Raw genomic sequence first — 24942 nt, forward strand, 5'->3', positions numbered from 1 at the left:
ACACTTTTAAATGGGTAGTGGAATTTCCCCACCCAGTTCCCCTTCTTTCTTCGCCTCCCCCAGTCTACTCTAAGAATAGTGAATCTGTAGAGGCAACAAACGTGGTGAACAAATGGGTTACTTTATTCAGGAATAAAAAGTTTGTTATACATGCACGTTGGTCCTCTCACATAAAGTTGTTGTTGCTGCTGCAAGGCTGTTGCCTCGTGAACTCGAGCTGAGCCCCTGCTGAGGTGGAAGGACACTCACCCCTGGAGAGAAGGGGTCAGCTCGAAGTAAGAGAGAGAGAAGAGAGGGTTGTCCCGGGGTTCGTTATATACACCAGGACACACCCCTATACCCTTTGACAACTCCTCCCTGCCATTGCCCAGTCACGTGACCGACTGCTGAGGGTTTGTGTAGCTAGTGGCCCAACCACCGGGTGCTGCCACAAATCATCAATTAGCTGGTGGAATCTGAAAGCATGCGTTCACAGCAGGCAGGTATGGCAGATTTCCCTTCCTGGAGGATATTAGTGAACCCAATTGGTTTTATAACAGTTCAATAATCATATGTTTTATCACAAATTATTACAGATTTTCCCTTACAAATTCCAAATGTAATTTAAATTCCTCAGTTGTCATAGTAAAATGTTAAACTTGCAACTTATCTGGACTTTCAAAAAGCCTTTGACAAGTTCCCACACAAGAGATTAGTGTGCAAAATTAGAGCACATGGCATTGGGGGTAGTGTATGGATTGTTAACTATTCTAGCAATGAATTAATCTAGAATTCTGTCAACTCAATAGCTTTCTTTCTTGTTCTGCTGTTCACACATTACTTACATAGTCCCAGTTCTAGTTCAGTTCATTAATCTGTAATTATGAGATATTCAAAAAGTTAAAGAATTTATTATTTTCATTTAATCCTTAATGTGGATAATGATGAGTCGGAGGGGGGGGGGGGGGGAGAGATGGGGGGGGGGGGGGGGGGATGGGGGTTGTGGAGGGATTGTCCTAGCGCCGGGGAGTTCTTAGGAGGTGCAGAACCCAATTGGGAACAATTTTGGTGAGCCCCAGGTTCCCAACCAAGGTCTGTAGAATCATAGAAATACAAATAGTCTATTATAGACTTTATATCTCTATGGTAGAATGGAAAGTAATCAAAATGTGCACTTAAAAGTGCCTGCGACTGTGAGGTTATCCACTTTGGTGGCAAAAACAGGCAGATTATCTGAAAGGTGTCAGATGGTGTCAGAACCTGGGTGTGTTTGTACATCAGTCACTGAAAGTAAGCATGCAGGTAAAGCAGGCAGTGAAGAAAGATAATGGCATGTTGGCTTTCATTGTGAGAGGATTTGAGTTTAGGAGCAAGGAGATCCTGCAGTTGAGACTGCACCTGGAATATTGTGTGCAATTTTGGTTTCTTAATTTGAGGAAGTACATTATTGCTATTGAGGGAGTGCAGCGTCGGTTCACCAGGTTAATTCCCGGGATGGCGGGACTGACATATGATGAAAGAATGGGTCGACTGGGCTTGTATTCACTGGAATTTAGGATAAGGGGTCTTATAGAAACATATACAATTCTTAAAGGATTGGACATGCTAGACGCAGGAAAAATGTTCCCGATGTTGCGGGAGTCCAGAACCAGGGGCCACAGTTTAAGAATAAGGGGTAGGCCATTTAGGACGGAGATGAGGAAAAACTTCTTCAGCCAGAGAGTTGTGAATCTGTGGAATTCTCTGCCACAGAAGGCAATGGAGTCCAATTCACTGGATGTTTTCAAGAGAGAGTTAGATTTAGCTCTTAAGGCTAAAGGAATCAACAGATACGGGGAAAAAGCAGGAGCAGGGTACTGATTTTAGATGATCAGCCATGATCATATTGAATGGCGGTGCTGGCTCGAAGGGCTGAATGGCCTCCTCCTGCACTTATTTTTCTATGAGAAGGTTAGAGCTATCGAAAAGCAACAAAGCTTTATATGTGCAATTGCTGAATGCGTTCGGATTGATTTGCAAGAGTTGTCTGTCACGGAGAAGAATTTATGCATATGGGACAAATCCAAGGGGATGAGCCAGTGATAAATAATGTGTGATAAAATGAAAACAAATTATTTAACATTTGTACATGAAGAACCATTTTAATTGCAACCGTCCAATGTTTAACTCCATCCCACACTGCAGATCAGTACTTCATTATGACACCTTAATTATACCATTCATTCCTTTAAAGTATTGTTTACAAAGGTTCTGTGGCTAGATCATAATCTCCTCCATTGCTGCTTTCAGGTTATATGATGAGTATGCTGGCAGAGCCGCCTTACTTGAATGTCAACTAATAATAGGAACATATGTTGCACAACTAATGGTATTATTGGTTTGACTTACCAGATGTCTTCATCACTGACTTTTTTTTGCTCCTGCTATCAACACTTAGTGTTAATCTAGTTGCTCAATTCTTGCTGCTACAGGTGCCAAGGGTGGAAATGGTGGGAAAGATTAGTCCTACAAAATTTCCTTTTCGCCCTGTTATTTCTGTAATTCTTCCACGACTTGTGTGGATCAAGCTGCCAGAGGAGGTAATTGAGGCAGGGATATCCCAACGTTTAAGAAACTGGTAGACAGGTACATGGATAGGACAGGTTTGGAGGGATATGGGGCAAGGTGGGACCAGTGTAGCTGGGACATGTTGGCCGGTGTGGGCAAGTTGGGCCCAAAGGCCTGTTTCACTCTATGACTGTGACTTTTGGAATAGGTCTACAATACTCCATTCTTCAGTAATATGGATGTCTAAATTGGTGCTCACTAATATTTCAAAGGAAATATAACTGATTATAGCAATTAAAAAATTTATACTTATGCTCATGCTTGATCTGAATTCTTAATTTTGCTGCATCAGTGGATTGCATCAATTGAGCGCGTGTGACTATCAAAATGGTCATTATGGCACATTTTAAGAAAGTTTTATAATGCTAATTTTCAAAAACACTAATCACACCTCAATAGAATTTAAAAGCATTTTAGATTTTGATCCAGACTTAAATCTAGTATGCATACAAAAGAAACCAACTAGTTCATGAAAATGGTGAAAATGAACTAGTACTACTTTTTTTTCAATTAGTTGTACCCATTTTATAAAATAATATTACTAATCTGAAGCTCTTGAACCCCAAGTAGAGTAACGTATTATAAATGCAGTCATTCTAGCTGGTCATGCTAGTATTCCACCCTGTCTATTGCCACCATTTGATTTAACTGGAAGGGTTTTGCAGATATTCAACATAAAATGAGCAACATCGTAATATAACAGACAATTGACAAAAGGTGCAGGAGTAGGCCATTCGGCCCTTCGAGCCAGCACCGCCATTCAATGTGATCACGGCTGATCATCCCCAATCAGTACCCCGTTCCTGCCTTCTACCCATATCCCCTGACTCCGCTATCTTTAAGAGCCATATCTAGTTCTCTTGAAAGTATCCAGAGAACCGCCCTCTGAGGCAGAGAATTCCACAGACTCACAACTCTCTGTGAGAAAAAGTGTTTCCTCGTCTCCGTTCGAAATGGCTTACCCCTTATTCTTAAACTGTGGCCCCTGGTTCTGGACTCCCCCAACATCGGCAACATATTTCCTGCCTCTAGCATGTCCAAACCCTTAACAATCTTATATGTTTCAATAAGATCCCCTCTCATCCTTCTAAACTCCAGAGTGTGCAAGCCTAGCCGCCCCATTCCCTCAGCATATGACAGTCCCGCCATCCTGGGAATTAACCTTATAAACCTACGCTGCACTCCCTCAATAGCAAGAATGTCCTTCCTCAAATTAGGGGACCAAAACTGCACACAATACTCCAGGTGTGGTCTCACTAGGGCCCTGTACAACTGCAGAAGGACCTCTTTGCTCCTATACTTGACTCCTCTTGTTATAAAGGCCAACATGCCATTCGCTTTCTTCACTGCCTGCTGTATCTGCATGCTTACTTTCATAGACTGATGAACAAGGACCCCCAGATCCCGTTGTACTTCCCCTTTTCCCAACTTGACGCCATTTAGATAGTAATCTGCCTTCCTGTTTTTGATACCAAAGTGGATAACCTCACATTTAACCACATTAAACTTCATCTGCCATGCATCTGCCCAGTCCCCCAACCTGTCCAAGTCACCCTGCATTCTCATAGCATCCTCCTCACAGTTCACACTGACACCCAGCTTTGTGTCATCTGCAAATTTGCTAATATTACTTTGAATCCCTTCATCCAAATCATTGATGTATATTGTAAATAGCTGCATCCCAGCACTGAGCCTTGCGGTACCCCACTAGTCACTGCCTGTCATTCTGAAAGGGCCCGTTAATCCCTACTCTTTGTTTCCTCTCTGCCAACCAATTTTCTATCCATGTCAGCACTCTACCCCCAATAACCTGTGCCCTAATTTTGCCCACTAATCTCCTACGTGGGACCTTATCAAATGCTTTCTGAAAGTCCAGGTAGTCTACATCCACTGGCTCTCCCTTGTCCTTTTTCCTAGTTACATCCTCAAATAATTCCAGAAGATTAGTCAAGCATGATTTCCCCTTCGTAAATCCATGCTGATCCTGTTACTGCTATGCAAACAGGCCCGTACGAAGCTTTTCAAAAAGGGGTGTGGCATGAGGGGGGGTGCGGGCGGGGCTGAATGGCGGTGGGGGGGTGGCGGCACAATTTTTTTATTACTCTAGGGGGAAAAAAGGGGGTTCGTTCGCATCCTCCGCACCCCCCCTTCGGACGGCCATGGCAAATGTGTGGTTATTTCATCTTTTATAATTGACTCCAGCATCTTCCCCACCACCGATGTCAGGCTAACTGGTCTATAATTCCCTTTTTTCTCTCTCCTGCCTTTCTTAAAAAGTGGGATAACATTAGCTACCCTCCAATCCACAGGAACTGATCCTGAGTCTATGGAACATTGGAAAATTATCACCAATGCATCCACGATTTCTAGAGCCACTTCCTTAAGAGCCATGGGATGCAGACCATCAGGCCCTGGGGATTTATCAGCCTTCAGTCCCATCAGTCTATCCAGCACCCCCCCCCCCCCCCCCCTAATGTGGATTTCCTTCAGTTCCTCTGTCACCCCAGATCCACTACTATATCAGGAAGATTGTTTGTGTCCTCCTTAGTGAAGACGGATCCAAAGTACCTGTTCAACTCATCTGCCATTTCCTTGTTCCCCATAATAAATTCACCTTTTTCGGTCTTCAATGGTCCAACTACTCTTTTATTTTTATGCTGTCCCTGACGTCCTTTGTCAGCCATGGTCACCCCTTACTCCCCTTGGAGCATACTTTCGTTTTAACAACACTTTTTGGATTTTGGTTAAAGCAGACTGACCTGCTGTCAGCGTGCACCACACCTGGATGGTGCCACCAACACGGAAGCTGGGAGCTCTGGCCGCCCCCGGCGTGCACCGCAGCCCCTGCTGCTTGCAGGACCGCCTGTCTGCACCTCTCCCACCGCTCATAGTGCCGGCCTTGCCTGCCGCCATCTTTACACCAACCCTTGCCTGCACTCCGGCAGTCCACAACCCTTGACCGCCAATCTTCACCTCTTCCCCAGCCACCAGTAGGCCAGAGCCTTCAACTTACCTGGATTCCAGGCCCAGTTCTGGACCAAGAGTCTGATGAAGGGTTCCGATCCAAAACGTCACCCATCCATGTTCTCCATAAATGTTGTCTGACCTGCTGAGTTACTCCAGCACTATATGTCCTTTTTTGTTTTAACCAGAAACTGCAGTTCTTTGTTTCGACTACTTATATAACGATACTACCTTATTCTGTTATTGCGGACAACCCATAATAAAGGACACCCCCCCCCCCCCCCCCCCCCCCCCCCCCTCCTCCACATGTACCTTTAGTATTTGTGCATATGACAATAAACTCGACAATACATTCAAGTTCAACCAAAACAGCGACACGTCACAAAGTGTTCCTACATCCTCCGACAATGAACTATCTACTCAAATTATAATACATGCATCGCCTCACTGCCCCCATTTCTAACTCTGCATCCCTGTGCATAGGATATTGATTAAGGACAGAACATCAGAAGAGCGAGGTGTTATGTTTTGGGAAGTAAAACTAGGGTGGTACCTTTACAGTGAATAGTAGGACTCTGGGGAGTGTTGTAGAGCAGAGGGATCTGAGAGTACAAGTACACTGATCCCTGAAAGTGGTGTCACAGGTTGAAAGGGTGGTGAAGGTTTTTTTTGGCACATCAGTCAGTCAGGGAATTAAATAGAAGTCGCAACATTATGTTACAGTTGTACAAGATTCTGGTGAAGCCACTGTAGATGGGTTATGCATGCAACCTATAATGTAGTTACCTCATCACCACTAACCACACCCCATCATATTAGTATAACTGTAGTATCCTCCCTTTGTTCCTCCCACTAGGTCCCAGTACGCCTGAAGGCTGGATGCAGTCAGTGCTGGGACGTGTGTGCCATGTGCTGTAATAAACTACCAGTAAAGGTTACAGTGTGTCAGCTATCACTCCTTTACATGGCGTCAGAAGTTTAAAACTCGCGTTTCCCGTTTACCGGTTTTCATTTATTTTGTCCCCGTTAGTGCCCAGTGTTGGGTTTCCCTTGACATGGCATCCTCATGCCGAAAGCCATCTCCCCTTGTCTTCGACGCTGACATTGCGGAGCGATGGTCGACTTTTGTGATGGACTACACTCACTACGTCAATATTGCGCACCGGAACGACCCAGCCACGGTCAAAGCCTCACTCCTGCTCAACCTGGCCGGTCCCGACGCAATGAAGAGAGCTCAAGCCTTTGTCTACGAACCAGCAGTCCTGGATGACAACGAGCAGCCGGTCGAGCCAGCTGAATCGGCCGACGACCCGGTATGTCTTTTGCGCAAGTTCGCGGAGATATGTGACCTGCCCTCCAACCGTGTACTGGAGCGGGCCAGGTTCTTCTCACGCAAGCAACAGCCGGATGAACCTGTTGAGTGCTTCATCGCCGACCTGCGGCACCTTGCCCAACGGTGCCGATTTGAAATAATGCGCGACCAGCTCATCAGAGACATTCTCGTCACTGGCATGATTGATCAGAAGCTACGTGCCGACCTGCTGCAACGGCCTGACCTAACCCTGACTCAGGCAATGCATGCGTGCCGCATTGCCGAAGTGGTCACCCCTCCGCATGGACAGAGGGGGTCTGACAGCCGAGCCATAAATCTAACTGGTGTTGCTGGACAACGTCGTATGAGGGACAACTTTCGCCCTCCACCGCGGCCCGTTCGTACATCCCGGGACCCGAGATCTAAAAAGTGTCCAAACTGCAATTACGTGCACTCCACAGAATCACAGTGCCCAGCCCTTGGGAAGACCTGCAATTTCTGTGGGAGACGGAACCATTTTGCAGCTGCCTGCCGGTCCCGTGGGAAAGTGCCCTCAGCTCCCAGACAACTCCTAAACAACCTTCTGCAAGTTGATAGCGAGATGGATTCTCAGTCCTCTGTTGACGCTGCCCCCGACTCTGAGCTCAGCTATTCCACGGGAGATGTAAGTATTTACACTCTCCTCCACAGCCGATCTCGCCTCCCTGATCCTTCTGTGAATATAACTGTAAACAACAAGTCCTTCTCTGCTAAGCTGGACACGGGAGCGAAAGTGAACGTAATGTCAACAAAGCTGTTCCACCAGATAAGGAAGACTGAGCTGCTGATTGCAGATCGCTCTGTTTTGCGTGCCTATGGGGGAGAGGAACTAACACCTGTGGGGAGGGCGACCTTCCACTGCGTGCTGCAGAAATCTTCCCAGGACCTGTCTTTCTTTATTCTGAACAGTGACTGTGTGACATTGCTGAGCAACCAGGCATGCCAGGATCTTGGTCTGGTGTCGTTTGACCGTACGGTCCACGAGGTGCAAGCTGTGATGGATCCACTATCCGAGTACCCAGACTTGTTTGACAACAAGTTGGGGAAGCTGCCGTTGGTGTACAAGATCGTGACTGACCCATCTGTGGTGCCTGTGATCCGTCCACCCCATAGAGTGTCGTTCGCCATGAAGGGCAAGGTGGAGAGTATGCTGAAAGACATGGTCAACATGGGAGTGCTGGAGGCTGTCAGCGATCCAACCGAATGGGTCTCCACCATGGTCGCCACGTTGAAGAAAGGAAAAAATGAGATACGGGTATGCATCAACCCCAAGGACTTGAATATGGCGATTAAACGGCCCCACTACCCCATGAGGACTGTCGAAGATGTTGCCGCCCAGGTGGGACAAGCCACAGTGTTCTCCGTCCTCGATGCCAGAAGTTCGTTCTGGCAGATACCCCTGGACAAACGCTCCACGGACCTGACCACGTTCAGCACGCCCTTCGGCAGGTTTAAGTTTTTACGGATGCCGTTCGGCATCAACTCCGCCAGCGAGGTATTTCAGCGTTCTATGGAACAATTGTTTGCAGGTCTGCCCTGCGCGATCATTGTGGACGACATACTGGTCTATGGGAGGGATGTGGCCGAACATGACCGCAACCTCCGACGGATTTTGGACCGTGCTCGGCAGATAAATTTGAAGCTTAATCGGTCAAAGTGCAAGTTCCGGGTGCCTGAGGTCACATACGTTGGCCACATTTTCACGGCCCAAGGGTTGAAGCCAGACCCGCAAAAGACCAGCGCCATCTCAGAGCTGCCCGCCCCGACAGACGTTGTCAGTCTGCAGCGTTTCCTGGGTATGGTGAATTACCTGGGGAAGTTTATCCCCGACCTCAGTGAATTGAGCGCACCCCTGAGACAGCTCACTAAAAAGGACATTGCCTGGGCATGATTTCCACACCACCAGCAGGCGTTCGACCTGCTAAAGACGGGGCTGGTCAGCACACCTACCCTGAAGTTCTTTGATCTACTGCGCCCGATCGTGGTCACTTGCGACGCCTCTCGATTTGGACTGGGTGCTGCCTGCCTGCAACCCCACGCTGATGACTCGCTGCTGCCCATCTCCTATGCCTCTAGGACCATGACGGACACAGAGCAGCGCTATGCTCAGATAGAGAAGGAGCTGCTGGCGGTGGTTTTCGCGTGTTCGAAGTTTAAGGACTTCCTATTTGGCACCAGGTTCACCGTTGAGACGGATCACCAGCCACTGGTAACGATACTGAACAAACCTATACACTGCGCCCCTGCCAGGCTACAGCGAATGATGCTGCAGCTACAGCGTTTTGACTTTAAAATCATATATAAGAGGGGCACCGAGATGCATGTGGCTGATGCACTGTCCCGGGCCCCCCGGACATCCTGCGACCGGCACCCCTTCGAGCAGTCGGACTTACAGGTACTGAACGTTAACTTCGTCCCTTCACAGCAACTACAGTGCTTGGTTGCACATACCGCTAACGACCCCGACCTGCAGCAGCTGCTGTCATCAAGCGCGGGTGGCCCACCAAACAGAATTCGTTGCCTGCCAGCGTCCACCCCTATTTTTTAGTCCGCGATGAGTTGGTCCTCCGGGACGGCATTATTATCAAAGGACACAAAGTTGTAGTCCCTGCTTCGCTGCATGGCTTGTATTTTGAAGCCGCCCACATGGGGCATCCCGGGGCAGATGCCACTATCTCACATGCCCAGGAACAGTACTACTGGCCGGCCATGGCTAAGTACATCCAGGCCAGGGTGGATTCCTGTCCGGACTGTAACTCTCTTGCCCCGCATCAGCAAAGACAGCCGCTTTTGCAGCAGCCTGCCCCTGACATGCCCTGGTCCTCTCTGGCTGCCGATATTTTCGACTGGCGCGGGAGGCAATACCTTGTGCTAGTAGACTCTTACTCGAATTGGTTCGAGGTGGATCTCCTCCCTGCCATCACCTCTGAGATGGTGATCAGCAAGCTTCGCCGTCACTTTGCCACGTTTGGTTCCCCTGTCCGGCTGCAGACAGACAACGGACGCTAGTTCACCAGCGCCGAGTTTCGAGCGTTTGCTGCAAAGCGGAACTTTAATCATTTCACCAGCAGCCCGGAGTACCCTCAGAGCAACGGTCTAGCTGAACGGGCGGTCCGCAGCGCAAAGCACCTGCTTGAACAGACCCGCCTCTCGAACGGGGATTTCTATCAGGGTCTTCTGAATCTTCGGAACATTTCCAGAGACAGTACCATGGGATCCCCTGCCCAGCGACTCATGTCCCGTGTTGTCCGCCCTCCGATGCCTATTGCCCAGCAGTCCCTGATGCCCAAAGTCCGGCAGCCTGCTGATGTCAAACAACGTATTGCCCAGAAGCACGAGATCCAGCGCCGCTCGCATGACAAATCCTGCCGCCCTCTTTCGCCACTGATGCCTGGACAGGTCGTCCATTTGCAGACGTCCACCGGCTATTCCCGACTTGCCACCGTTGTCGGGTTTGACAGCGCGCCACGGTCCTACCTCGTGGATTTCGAAGGAACTGTATACCGACGCAGCCGCCAGCACCTGTTGCCGGTTAACGAGCCCAAACCACCTCCTGCGATTCCGTATACCCCTCCATCGCGTGTCGAGCCTTCCTCCACTATCGTACCCTCTGCTCCCTGCATGCCATGGTCGATCCTTTTGCCTCGGGTACCCCCCCCTGCTCCTCCCGGGTTTGCTCCCCAGGCTCTGTTGTCCCCTGCAAGGTCTTCTCTCTCCCCCACTTCCACTCGTTCTACCCCTACTGTTTCACCTGGCTCACCTGTGCCTCTCCGTTCCCCCTCCAAGCTGGGTTCTCCACCCACCTTCTCTCCCCCTCCTGTTTCTGTTCCTGTCCCTCCTCCTATTCTTTCAGGTGGGGAGGGTGAAGGTGCTGTGCGCACTCGCTCGGGTCGGATTGTAAAACCTCCGGCTCGCTACGGAGAGTATGCTTAGCTTTGCAGGTTCTGTATAATAAACCTGCCACTGTTGTAACTTGTTTAAATTGTAAGGGGAAGGATGTAGATGGGTTATGCATGCAACCTATAATGTAGTTACCTTATCACCACTAACCACGCCCCATCATATTAGTATAACTGTAGTATCCTCCCTTTGTTCCTCCCACTAGGTCCCAGTACGCCTGAAGGCTGGATGCAGTCAGTGCTGGGACGTGTGTGCCATGTGCTTTAATAAACTACCAGTAAAGGTTACAGTGTGTCAGCTATCACTCCTTTACAGCCACATTTGGAGTATTGTGTTCAGTTTTGTTCACCGTGCTATAGGAAAGATGTCAATAAGCTGTAAAGAGTGCAGAAAATATTAAGAAGGCTATTGTAAGACTTGAGGCCCTGATACTTTGGGCAGGCTAGGACATTATTCATTGGGGTACAGGAGGCTGAGGGGTGATTTTGAGGGTGGATAGATAAGGTGAATGCACAGCCTTTTTCCCAGGGTAGGGGAATCAAGAAATAGAGGGCATAGTTTTAAGGCGAGAAGGAAAAGATATAATAGGAACCTGTAGGGCAATTTTCTTTTCACACGGATGGTGGTGAGTAAATGGAATGAGCTGCTTGGTAGAGGTAGTTGAGGCAGGTACAATACAAAATGTAACATACTTTTGGACAGGTAATTGACTGGGAAAGATTTAGAGGGATATGGGCCAGGCATGGACAAATGGGGTATCTAGCATATATGGGGTATCTTGTTCGGCATAGATATGTTGGGTCGATGGGACTGACTTCCACCCTGAAGTACTCTGACACTCAAGACTTTTAATCCTATGAGACTGAGAATACCATGTCTTGTCTGATTCTCTATTTCCTTCAACCTGCCCTTAATGCCTTCCACTAAGACAGCTGTTTCTTCTTCTCCTCCCTCCCCCCCCCCCCCCTCCCCCCCCCCCCCCCCCCCCCCCCCCCCCCAGCAACGGTAAGTGTAATGCATCTAATATGGATGAAATAGGAGCAGACAGCTATCATAATGATTCGGTAAGATTATACGGTGAACAGCTGAGTAGTACAAGATCCTCTGTTTCATGCTTTAATTCTTATCTTTACTGAATAATTATTCACTCAGATGCAATGCCGGCATGATAAAACAGACACCTATCTGCGGCCTACACACTTACTCAAGTTAAAACTTGACGGTCTGAATTTGTTGAATTTCTAAATGCAAAAGGTACGCAATAACATTATATAAAACACTTTGCAGAAATTATGTTTTTATTTGCAGTCTTATTTGCATTTGTTATGGGAAAAACAGTACAATTTGTGATAAATTGCAATGACACAGATCTTCCAATTAAAAGCTGCAGGTCCAGTTGAACTGCTGGTGTTCAGAACACAAGAACATAGGAGCAGGCCATCAGGTCCTCGAGCCTATACCACCATTCAACAATCATGGTGATCTAATAAGAACCTCCACTGCTCTTCTCTGCCAATTCCCCAAAACGTTCAATTCCTCAAACTTTGAAATATTGACCTATTTATATGTCATCCAACATCCATGAGTGAAGAATTCAAACTTTATTTACAGAACTGCACAGGGGCTCAGGACTGGAACAAAGGCAAAAGTCCTGAACTTCCACTCGCCAGTTGCTATCTTTGGATGCCAGCACTTCAGCATTGGAGTCCTTGTGGAGAACTTGTGATAGAAAACAGCATCACTCCAACACAGTTTCACAAGCACAATCATTGATAATAATCTGATGTAAACACAGACTAGATTAGGATATATATCTACAAAGATAGTACTTGTAGTACAAAAAAATTATCTATAACCTTTGCAAAGCTATCAAAGATGCAATGAGGGAATTCTGTGTCAAGCTAGTGTCCTGAGGCAACAACATGGACAGCTACCAATTGTGGCAACACTTGCATGCTATAATGGGATACTAAGTGAAATATTGTTGGCAACATGTTCCTCCCTGATGAGCTCAATGCATTTCACACTTGCTATGAACAAAAGCTTGGTAAAAAGACATCACCCACCCCATCAGCCTGGGGTGCGCCTGTACCATCGGTAACTGGGGCAGATGTAAGATCGGTCATCCTTGGAGTGAATCTGTGGAAAGCAACTGGCCTGCATAAAAACCCCATCTGTGTCCTAAGACTAGCTGGCAGAGTTATTCACGGACATCTTTAACCACTCACTGCTTAATTCTGAGGTCCCCATCTGCATAAAGACAACTCATTGACAAAGAAAAGCACGGTAACATGGCTCTAACATCCACTATCATGAAGTGCTTCGAGAGACTGCTGATTGCGCACATTAACTGTCTCCAGCCGCCCAGTGCTTTGAACCTTTGGAATTTGCTTAACATCACAACAAGTCCACAGTAGAAGCCATCTCACTGGCCCTAAACCCATCTCTGGTAAACCTAGATAACAAGAACAACTACTTCAGACTCCTATTTATTGACTACCTGCCTATGACATCATAATCTCATCCAAACTAGTTTCTAAACTCTTGGATCTAGGAGTCAGCACCTGTCTTTGCCATTGGATCCTCAACCTCTTGGTCCATAGACTATAATCAGTGAGGATATGAGACAACCCTTCCTCCACAATAATTCTGAACATCAGTGCCCCTTTAGAGTGAGTTCTTAGCTCAATGCATCTATAAACTCTATAAACAGCCTTATAAACTCACATCTGTTTGGCCAAAATCTGCTCTAATTTCATCTACCAGTTTGCAGAGGATGCTACTTTGGTGGGCCAGACCTCAAGCTTAAGGATAAGGGGGAAATCCTTTAAAACCGAGATGAGAAGAACTTTTTTCACACAGAGAGTGGTGAATCTCTGGAACTCCCTGCCACAGAGGGTAGTCGAGGCCAGTTCATTGGCTATATTTAAGAGGGAGTTAGATGTGGCCCTTGTGGCTAAGGGGATCAGAGGGTATGGAGAGAAGGCAGGTACGGGATACTGAGTTGGATGATCAGCCATGATCATATTGAATGGCGGTGCAGGCTCGAAGGGCCGAATGGCCTACTCCTATACCTAATTTCTATGTTTCTATAAGATGGACAACAACCTCTTCCTCAATGACAGCAAGACAAAGAAGTTAGTTATCAAATTCAGGACACATGGACGAGTACAAGCCTCAGTATGCATCAATCTGGATGAGGAATTAGTTGAGAGCCTCAAGTTTCTTCATGTAAATATTACTAATAATATTTCTGGACTAACTACATTGAAGCTTCAGCCAGAACAAACACACCAATGCATTTACTTCCTCAGGAGGCTGAGAAAATTGAACATGTCTCCAACAAGACTTATTAACCTCTCCAGATACACCATAGAAAGCATCATAGCTTGGTTAGGGAACAGCTCTGCCCAAGACTGCAGACATTTTCGATCTACCTCACTGTGTAGCAATGTTACAAAATTTTGAGATTTTAAAAATCAAGTCTGCAATTTATCCCATCAGATAAAGCATAAAAATAAGTTTAATTTGACACCTAATTCACTTTCATATCTTCAGTATTAAAAAAGTTATGGCCAATTAGAAATTAGCATCTTGTTCCCTATTGCTTTTCCATTGACTTAACACAAAAGCTGTGATCAAGGACAGTCAAAAGCCCATAACATTCTTAAAATTTAAGAGAACTGAATGAAATTTTCAGTTATTATAGATTGAAGCATTCTGAAACAAATATGAAACAATCTTACTTGGATGACCTGAAATTAAAGCATATAATTAGTTAGTTGCCCAATTGTAGCTAATTACAAAATTTAATTACTAGATCTAAACATCTATCCATTTCTTAAGAAAAGGTTAACATTTTTTAAAAGCCTAAGTGTCCAAATAACATTTACACAAGAATTCACAATATAACATGATTTTAAAATCTCATTGTCATGAATTTATAGGCCAAATGGAAGGAATTTAGTGTTTAATTCCTGTAAATTAATGGGCATTTAAATCATCTTGCAAGTGGGATTTTGTGGAACGCGCTGGTTTGGAACGTTGCGGTTGCAGTGAATTTAAACCCCATATCGGCAGGAAAAATACTGCCGGTTCGTATATTTACATAATGACATTTTCACAACGTGAAATTTTGATTAAAGGCATCCTAAGAAGCAAGTTTATATGAAAAAATAAACGGCATACCTTGCCTTGTCCCCTATGTGAGATCCGTCCCGTAGTCGGCATTGACGGCATTTGAAGATGATTTTAATTTTACTCCAACAATTAAATTATCCAGCGCTAATTTTAATAAACTTAATAAAACGGCAGTCAAAGCGATTTTCCCTTAGCAACTAAACAGCCTGACAGAGATCGATTTGAATAGGCTGCAGAAAAATCGCATTTTAAACCCGCCCCCCTCTCAAAGGCGCCAAAGTCGCACACACGGGCAGTGGCAGAACTGCAGCGCCGCTGAAGGTACGTTTTGTAACATTCCTACACTGTGGTCATTGGACTTTTCTCCTGGAGCTATTACGCTACAAAGATGAGAACCTTATTCTGTACACTGGTGTTTTTCTCTTTGCTCTGTCTGTTGTACCGATGTTTGATTGTATTCAAACAAAAGCTTTTCATAATAAACCTAAACCTCCACGTGGTGTTTCAGGGCATGCATACTAAATAAAGTGCAGAAAAGGTGGCTGTATAACACAGGGCCAGCAGCTGGTGGATGATTGGTAGAGGCAGATGAAGAAAGAAAGATCAGATGGAGCCAAGTGGGGCAATAGGAAGGTGGAAGAGAGAGTGGCCGATGAATGATAAAAGACAACAAAATAGGCTGCAGATGCTGGACTCAAAACCAAGTAATCAGATGTCATCTCTGAAATCTATCCCCCCCCCCCCCCCCCCCCCCCCCCCCCCTCATTTAGTCTCAGAGTTCCATCAGAGAACCTCATCTGGTTCCATCTATCGCCTGCCAGGGCCTGTATCACACCCCCAATACAGGCTATTTCCTCTTTACACTTTCAGTCCTGATGCAATGTCTGACTGTCCCACTGCCTCAATGATAATGTCTGGCCCGCTGGATTCTTCCAGCAGTCCGTATTTGCCACAGATTACAGTATACATAGTGTTCGTCACCAATTGCTCTTTTTTCCTTTGTAGGCATATTTTAATCTAAATACTGAAATAATCATTTATACGTAATATCATAGGGGCAAACAGATTAAAACAAGAAAAATGTTACAATTTAAGGAATATCTGCATTCTGCAAATTTAAACTCAAATTACTGGGAATACCATAAATCATTAATGAATTCACCAACTAGAATTACTGAATCAATACTTTGAAAATAAATGGAAAGAGCTTTATACAGTGAAGTTAATTACTTGAATGAGTGCCTAATTCAACAATTTCCAGGCTTAATTAAGAATTGATTCTTTGTTCAAGATGATATTAATTATCAGTTGTTCAAAATACTCACTTGTTTGATCAAAACTATACAAATTCAAAGGCTGTTTTTTTAAACAGTGACTGAAAAGGTCTTAAGTAATTTTGGAAGTTTTAAGCAGTTTCACTTAGAACTCCATCAGATCACGGTTCATCCATTCCCAAGACTGCTCTTCTAACCCTATAACAGGTACATGCATTGAACTCTCATTTGATTTATTAAAAACATCCATGATATTTCTGACTGAGAACAATCCAATCAGTAGAGGACCCTTTCTACTTTTATTATAGTAGCAGGGTGAATCCAAGATTTTCTGTGCCAACATCACAATTAGTAAAATATAATGAATATTTAATAATGGGTAAAAAAAATTGCAGCTAATGTGAAACTTTGGGAAAGAATGTGCTGACACGCAGGCACTGTCAATAACCATCATCTTAGCTTGGTTATAACCAATAAAAATTACTTGTTTGGAAAATGAAGTGTGAACCACAATTAACGGCATAACTTTACATACAGTATACCGTTTTATATTCTTGCTGATGACACATCTAAATAACAATCAAAATTCAAACCTTTAAAAGTTAATTGTCATATTGCAACTAAGATATTTCTGACTTACAGCAAAGGAAGACGGCAGTGGAGGAGTGCCAGGTGGAGGAGGAGGAGGTGGCGGCGGAGGTGGTACCGGCATACCTTTGCCTGAAAAGAAATGGAGCCTTTACTTTACGGCTGTTTAGTTTATTGTCTGATCCTGTAGGTCTCAATCCAGTTTCAATTTTGTTTTACTACTACCTTACATATTATTCATACTTAGCCTGGAACTAAGCTCCCAAAGCATCTTGAATACAAATTGTTAGTACAATACAAGGAATACCGATTTACTAGCCTTCCTTACGGCATCTGAAAATTATTCATATTTCTCCAGCCCCTTCAGTGTTATTTTATGATGGGAATCATGTTTTACTGCAATGTATTCATGTTCTACTTTTACACACCAAGGATTTATTATTTTAAATGCATCCATTCTTTTCAGACAGACTGTACTGTAGGTCAAATAGCTGCAACATTGATTAATGTTAACCCCCGCCTCTGTTTCCTTCAATTGACAATGATTTAAAAATCACCAGAAGTTATATTGTTGACACAAGTTCTGCAATTAGACATATTAGAACTCATCTTAAAACCAAAATATTAATGACAGTGATGATGATTCAATGCAAATCCTGCCCATGAACCCTGTTCCTTCTCTGGAAGCCCAAGTTCATGATTATCTGACCATTAGAATGCAAGGTAGAATGAGGCTTCCTTCTGAAAGCACAAACATTTAATTGCCTTTTATTTGTCATTACACCAGCCTAACATGTTAAAACTTAGTGATAATTTTTCTGTCACTTTAATAGGAGCATTACTGGTTAGTCCGTCTACTAATACTCTCCTCCGCGTAGCAGAGCTGGTCCTTACCCTTAACAACTTCTTCTTCGACTCCTCCCACTTCCTCCAAATCCAAGTCGTAGCTATGGGCACTCGCATGGGCCCCAGCTATGCCTGCCTCTTTGTAGGGTAGGTTGAACAATCACTGTTCCAGGAGTACACTTGCCCTATCCACAAACTCTACCTCCACTACATTTGCGACTGAATCGGTGCTACCTCCTGCACCCACGCAGAACTCACTGACTTCATTAACTTTACGACTAATTTCCATCCTGCACTCAAATTCACTTGGACCATCTCCGACATCTCCCGATCGTTTCTAGATCTCACCATCTCCATCACAGGAGACAGACTAATGACTGACATCTATTACAAATCTACTGACTCCCATAGCTATCTAGATTACACTTCTTCCCACACTGCTTTGTGTAAAGACTCTATCCCCTACTCCCAATTCCTCCGTCCATGCCGCAACTGCGCCCAAGATGAGGTTTTCGATACCAGGTCATCGGAGATGTGCTCATTTGTTAGGGAACAGGGTTCCCCTCTTCCATTATAGATGAGGTTCTCACTAGAGTCTCCTCGATACCCCACAGCTCCACTCTTGCTCCCCCTACACCCATTCGCCCTTGTCCTCACCTCCCACCCCATCAGCCGTCGCATACAGCATATAATCCTCCAACAGTTTTGCCACCTCCAACGGGATCCCACTACTGGCCACATCTTCCCATCTCCACCCCTTTCTGCTTTCCGTAGAGACCATTCCCTCCACAACTCCCCGGTCAACTCGTCCCTTCCCACCCCAAACCACCCCTCCCCAGGTACTTTCACCTGCAACCGCAGGAGATGCAACACCTGTTGCTTTACCTCCCACCTCAACTCCATCCAAGGACCCCAACAGTCTTTTCAGGCAAGGCAGAGGTTCACTTGCACCTCCTCCAACCTTATCTACTGTATCCACTGTTCCAGGTGTCAACTCCTGCATATCGGTGAAACCAAGCGCAGCCTCGGCGAATGTTTCGCTGAACACCTCCGCTTAGTCCGCCTTAACCTACCTGATCTCCCGGTTGCTCAGCACTTTAACTCCCCCTCCCGTTCCCAATCTGACCTTTCTGGCCTGGGCCTCCTCCATTGTCAGAGTGAGGCCCAGTGCAAATTGGAGGAACAGCACCTCATAATTTGCTTGGGTAGTTTACACCCCAGCGGTATGAACATTGACTTTCCTTGCTTTCCCTCTCTCTCCATCCCCTCCCCTTCCCAGTTCTCCCACCATTCTTACTGTCTCCAACTAAATTCTATCTCTGTCCCGCCCACCCCCTGACATCAGTCTGAAGAAGGGTCTCGACCCGAAATATCTCCCATTCCTTCTCTCCTGAGATGCTGCCTGAGTTGCTCCAGCATTTTGTCTACACTCATTTAAAATAAGTGGGTTAATGGCAACACACAACAAAAGGATTTTAAATGAAATTCAGCATTTATGGCCCTGTCCAAATATCAGCTGGCATAGCTCTTGTATCTCCTGGTAGTTGTAGATGCAGCAGCAGTAAAAAATATGAATTGCTTTGTTTGCCCTACTTTTCAGCTAAAAGTCACTACAGACTCAAAGCCACTAATTTATGCATTTTCCCCAACTTTTCTCCAGAGTTGCTTCCAACACCCTAAAAAATAATTGCTCAGCATTTTTCCTCCACCCTTTGCTGCCTCTCATCTGTTATGTCTGTCAATTACCAGCAGAGAGAGTCACGTAGAGGGGATGTGCTAGCACATGGGGTGAGGCTGGCAATTACCATCTTTCCTCCATTCCTTCTTCACAATTTCTTCTACTAATTGGTAATCTGCTGGATCTTTGAAATGAGACATGAAGAACCACGTAAATATGTTCAAGAATGAACTGCAGATGTTGGAAGATCGAAGGTACACAAAAATGCTGGAGAAACTCAGCGGGTGCAGCAGCATCTATGGAGCGAAAGAAATAGGTGACGTTTCGGGCCGAAACCCTTCTTCAGTGATGGGGGGTGGGGGGGAAGAAGGAAGGAAAAAGGGAGGAGGAGGAGCCCGAGGGCGGGGGGATGGGAGGAGACAGCACGAGGGTTAAGGAAGGGGAGGAGACAGCAAGGGCTAGCAAAATTGGGAGAATTCAATGCTCATGCCATCCGGACGCCAGCTACCCAGGCGGAATATGAGGTGCTGTTCCTCCAATTTCCGGTGTTGCTCACTCTGGCAATGGAGGAGACCCAGGGCAGAGAGGTCGGATTGGGAATGGGAGGGGGAGTTGAAGTGCTGAGCCACCGGGAGTTCAGGTAGGTTATTGTGGACTGAGCGGAGGTGTTCGGCGAAACGATCGCCCAACCTCCGCTTAGTCTCACCAGTCTCACTAGTCTCACTAAGCGGTGGTTGGGCGATCATTTCGCCGAACACCTCCGCTCAGTCCGTAATAACCTACCTGAACTCCCGGTGGCTCAGCACTTCAACTCCCCCTCCCATTCCCAATCCGACCTCTCTGTCCTGGGTCGCCTCCATTGCCAGAGTGAGCAACACCGGAAATTGGAGGAACAGCACCTCATATTCCGCCTGGGTAGCTTGCATGAACATTGAATTCTCCCAATTTTGCTAGCCCTTGCTGTCTCCTCCCCTTCCTTAACCCTTGAGCTGTCTCCTCCCATCTCCCCGCCCTCAGGCTTCTCCTCCTCCCTTTTTCCTTCCTTCTCCCCCCCACCCCCCATCACTGAAGAAGGGTTTCGGCCCGAAACGTCACCTATTTCCTTCGCTCCATAGATGCTGCTGCACCCGCTGAGTTTCTCCAGCATTTTTGTGTAACCACGTAAATATATTCACTTAAGTGATTAAACCATTAAGGCATATGCAAAATCATTTGTACAAGTACTCTAATGTGTTCAGATGACACATAGACTTGGTATGTAGTCATTTTGCAACTCAAAACTTTAGGACTCCCTCCAATCAAAAGTGCAGATGGAGGCTTTGCATGGTGAATGTTGCTTAATGCGTCGTTATTGCAATCCATAGCAGTTGTGAGAAAATGGAGGGGGAAAGTCAGTGAAAATAATTTCCTGAGGAATTGAGAGGGTAAAGAACTTGTTTGGCTGGAAGTGTGAAATGGCCTGCTGTTCCGTGTGTCATTTTACACAAACACCAACTGCAGTTGGCACAGCTGATAAACAGCTGCTGTGACACAGTGATATTTGAATATTTCCACCAATAGATGACTGTTGATTTAAGTGATGCATTACCTTAATTCTTAAATTGCTGCTTTATATTCTCATAACACAAAAAACTAGTTGAAAAAATAATAATTGCATGCTACAGATACTGCTGTTGTCTCTCTGGAAAGCTTTCAAATGGAGTTGCCACCATCCACTTTTTTTGCCAAGCATATATTTTTTGATAGGCAGTCCATTTCCGAACAGCCATGACCAAAATATCAAAATTGGAGGAAGAAAGCACCTATTGTTTTGTATATCTGCCTACCTAAACGCTAAAGAACAGAGGCCAAGTTGCTGGACTAACAAGCTATGGCAACTGTGGAATTTAAATTCAGTTAATGATTAGACTTAGTTATGGTGAAAACAAAAACTACCAGGTTGTTGTAAAAGCATTTGGTTCACCGATGCCCTTCAGGGGAGGGAATTTCAAATGCTCATCTGAGATTTCTATTGGAAGAAACAAGGGACTGCAGATGCATCAGGGATCGTACGTAGAAAACAGGTCGGAGCATAGACATGCGAAGAGCAGGAGAGAGAGCAGCAGCGAGGGGGTGGTGAGCCTTCCACTGGAAGAGGTTGCCCAATGCCAATCCAAATTAAAAGGAATCAGTGAGAACAATGGAATGTTGACAAGGTATTAGTGGTTCTAATTTTGCAGTTACTATCATTACACAATTTAAATAATAAGGGGCCAAGTATATTATGGTAAATTAGGTTTCATGCACAGGAAATATCCAACACTGGCTTGTTTGCTACTGTCCGGTGATCATCACTTGGGAATTAAAGAATGAATGGCCAATGGGCCATACACCAGTCAGACAATTCTCTCCATCAAATGACAACCCATCTATTGAAAGCAGTAGAATGGTAAGAGGTGCTTACATTGATCCAACAAATATCTAGAACATGTAGAGCATTGTACTGACATATTATGCTTAAATCGCCCCAAGATATTTCACACCTATCAGCAAGAGATATTGCATAGAATAGTACAGCAGTGAACAGGCCCTTCAGCCACAAGGTACACAAAAATGCTGGAGAAACTCAGCGGGTGCAGCAGCATCTATGGAGCAAAGGAAATAGGCAACGTTTCGGGCCGAAACCCTTCTTCAGCCACAATGTCTGTTTAATATACCGTCCAATTACTCGAATCCCTTCTGCCCACTTGATCCACAAATGTCCAATCCTTGCATATCTACAACATATTTGCAAGCCTCTTAAACACCACTGTCATATCTGTTTCCACTATCACCCCTGGCAGTGTGTTCCAGGGACATATCACTCTCTGTGGGGGATGGAGGGGGGGGGGGGGACCACTTGCCCCACAGATCTCCTATAACCCTCTGACCTTAATGATGTACCCTCTAGTCTTTGACTTTTCACCCTGGAGATAAAAGCTCTAACGGTCTACCCTATCTATGTCTCTCGTAATTTAAAAAAAACATATCATGTTTCCTTTCAGCCTCTAATGCTCCAGAAAAAACAATCCAAGGTTGTCCAATCTCTCCTTATAGCTAACATCTCAAGTCACTCAAGATTTCCTGTTAATAATAAATAAGATGTAACTCAAAGCATACCCGCCATTGGCACAGACCTTTCAAAACAAACTCATAAACCTGCCATCAAGCAATTGAAAGCAACGTTAGGACAAAAAAGTCTGGTTAAATAGACAATCTTAATAAGAGGAACAGACAGAGGTGGAATATTTCAAGTATGGCGCTTCACAGGTTTGGATGTAGCCACCAATGGTAACTTAAATTTTAAAGTATCGTGGATGTGCAAGAGGCCAGAATTAGAGTAGCACATGGAATATGAAGCATTGCTAGGCTAGAGGAAGATACGGGCATGTCTGGAGCAAAGCTCTGAAGGAATTTATAAACAAAGAGAATTATTTAAAATTAGGATGATACTGAACAAGTAGTCAATGCAGAACAGCAAGCAAAATCTGAATGGAATATCAAGGGCTAGAAAGTTTTGTAAAACTTCAAGTTTAAGACAGTGATAGTAATGTGGCTTGCCAGAAGAACATCGGAATAATTAATCTATGGAAGTGGATTTCAGCAATACTTGCAACTTTTCTCCTCAACAGTTAAGAGCGTAGTATATTTCAATATTTTTAATTACAATTTTAATTTGCTCGGATTGAATTGATATTCATAAACTCCGCTATCATTCAGTATCCCAGATCACAAGGCAGGGGATAATGCCTCCAGGATCCACTGCAAGAATTCATGCACAAAATCCAGGCTTAAATGTTTGGGAACAATAACCTTTGTTGATTGCCAGAAGCTGCTGGTGGACCCCCGAAGCATCATGTGTGCATTCCGCATCCGTAAACCATCGGAAAGCATACATTCGCAACAAGTCAGTGCACCCAAATCCAATCTTACCTCCTACTAACTCCTCGACAAACATCCAAGTGAACAACGATCCTTTAAACACTCTTTAAGCCATTCAGAACCAACCAATAGTGTATGCCACAATTATGTGCAAATCTGGAAGGAAAGGAACCGAATGTGCTTTCCATAATGTCTGATTGCACCTTTTTGGTTATACCATAACGGGTTTTGGTTATGTGTAACACACGTATGAAAACACAACTGAGCTTTTCATCATATGTGAGATGTATTATTAGCTGTTTGTTATGATTCGCAATCTTTTACAAAAATACAGAATTCAGTTCTATAGCTTTTAAAATGTGTAAAACTGTATAGGAAGGAACTGCAGATGCTGGTTTACACCGAAGATAGAAACAAAATGCTGGAGTAACTCAGCAGGACAGGAAGCATCGCAAGAGAGAAGAAATGGCTGATGTTTCAAGTCGAAGCCCTACTTCAGACCCAAAGAAATGTCTCGATCCGAAACGTCAGCCATTACTTCTCTCCAGAGATACTGCCTGTCCCACTAGGTTATTCCAGCATTTTGTGCCTATCTTCAAATTTAGACTGGGTTGGGCAACTCTGAACAACTTCTCTACATCGGCGAGACCAAGGGCAGGCTTGGCGATCACTTCGCCCAACACCTCCGCTCAGTTCGCACTAACCAACCTGATCTCCCGGTGGCTCAGCACGTCAACACCCCCTCCCATTTCGAATCCGACCTTTCTGTCCTGGGCCTCCACCATTGCCAGAATGAGGCCCTGTGGAAATTGGAGGAATCTCATATTTTGCATTGGTAGTTACACCTCAGCAGTATGAACACTGACTTCTCAAATTTCAGATAGTCCTTGCTTTCTCCCTTCTTCCTCTCCCCATTCCCAGCTGTCCCACAAGCCTATTGTCTCTGTGTCTTCCTTTTCTGTTTCCCGCCCCCCTTCCCCGACATCAGTCTGAAGAAAGGTCATGACCAAAAATGTCGCCTATTCCTTCTCTCCATAGATGCTCCCTCACCCGCTGAGTTTCTCCAGCATTTTTGTCTACCTTCAATTTTAGACAGGTCATTCCTAATTTAGATACAATGTACTAATTTTAATGTACACTCGACCAAGTGCAGATCCGTTGGGTCTGTTACCCCCAACGTGTGGTGAGGGGGGGGGGGGGCTGGGGCGGCATGCAGCATCACACACATTAACCACCCCCACACACACACTATCTACCCCCCCCCCCCCCCCCCCGCACACATGCTAACTACCCCCCTTATTAATATATTAATATTATTAATTTGCTCATTTTGGATTAGTATGAATGACCACCCCCCTCCCCTCCCCTTGGTGGACTGTTTGATCAGTAGATCTTCGACACATTTAATGGCTATCTGGGCCAGCCATTAAGCGTTTATTCATACTAATCCAATTTTACAATTCTATTATATAGTATATTCTATTATATAGTATTTCAAGTGCTCACCTCTATTATAAAGTGTTGAGAGAGGACCTGTCCCTACCACTTTCTCAGGCCGTGCATTCCAGTCTTCATGCAGCATCAGGGTGGTTTAAAAAAATATCTTCCTCAAGCCCTGTGTCTCCCAAGTCTCTCCTCATAGGTGAAACATTTTATCCCTGACAATATCCTGGCCCTTTTATTCACTCTGCAATCCCTCAAATGCAATCACATCC

General features: G+C 45.2%; 1 protein-coding gene across 4 annotated transcripts in view; it reads right to left on the reverse strand.

The window, feature by feature from the left end:
* The window catches only part of wipf3 (WAS/WASL interacting protein family member 3), a 46750-nt gene that overhangs the window by 13643 nt on the left and 8165 nt on the right, over window positions 1-24942 (reverse strand). For 2 of the 4 annotated variants that reach the window (XM_033047353.1, XM_033047352.1), the window contains exon 2: window positions 16856-16935. The exons of 1 other annotated variant lie outside the window; for it this stretch is intronic. In XM_033047353.1, coding sequence (XP_032903244.1) covers window positions 16856-16927 — 72 coding nt within the window. In that variant the 5' untranslated portion in view covers window positions 16928-16935. Of the gene's footprint in view, window positions 1-170; window positions 259-16855; window positions 16936-24942 lie in introns of those variants that run through there. One more of the 4 variants, XM_033047368.1, reaches the window with a different exon arrangement.

This window comes from Amblyraja radiata, chromosome 2 (assembly GCF_010909765.2).
Source record: "Amblyraja radiata isolate CabotCenter1 chromosome 2, sAmbRad1.1.pri, whole genome shotgun sequence".
NCBI classification, from domain to species: domain Eukaryota; kingdom Metazoa; phylum Chordata; class Chondrichthyes; order Rajiformes; family Rajidae; genus Amblyraja; species Amblyraja radiata.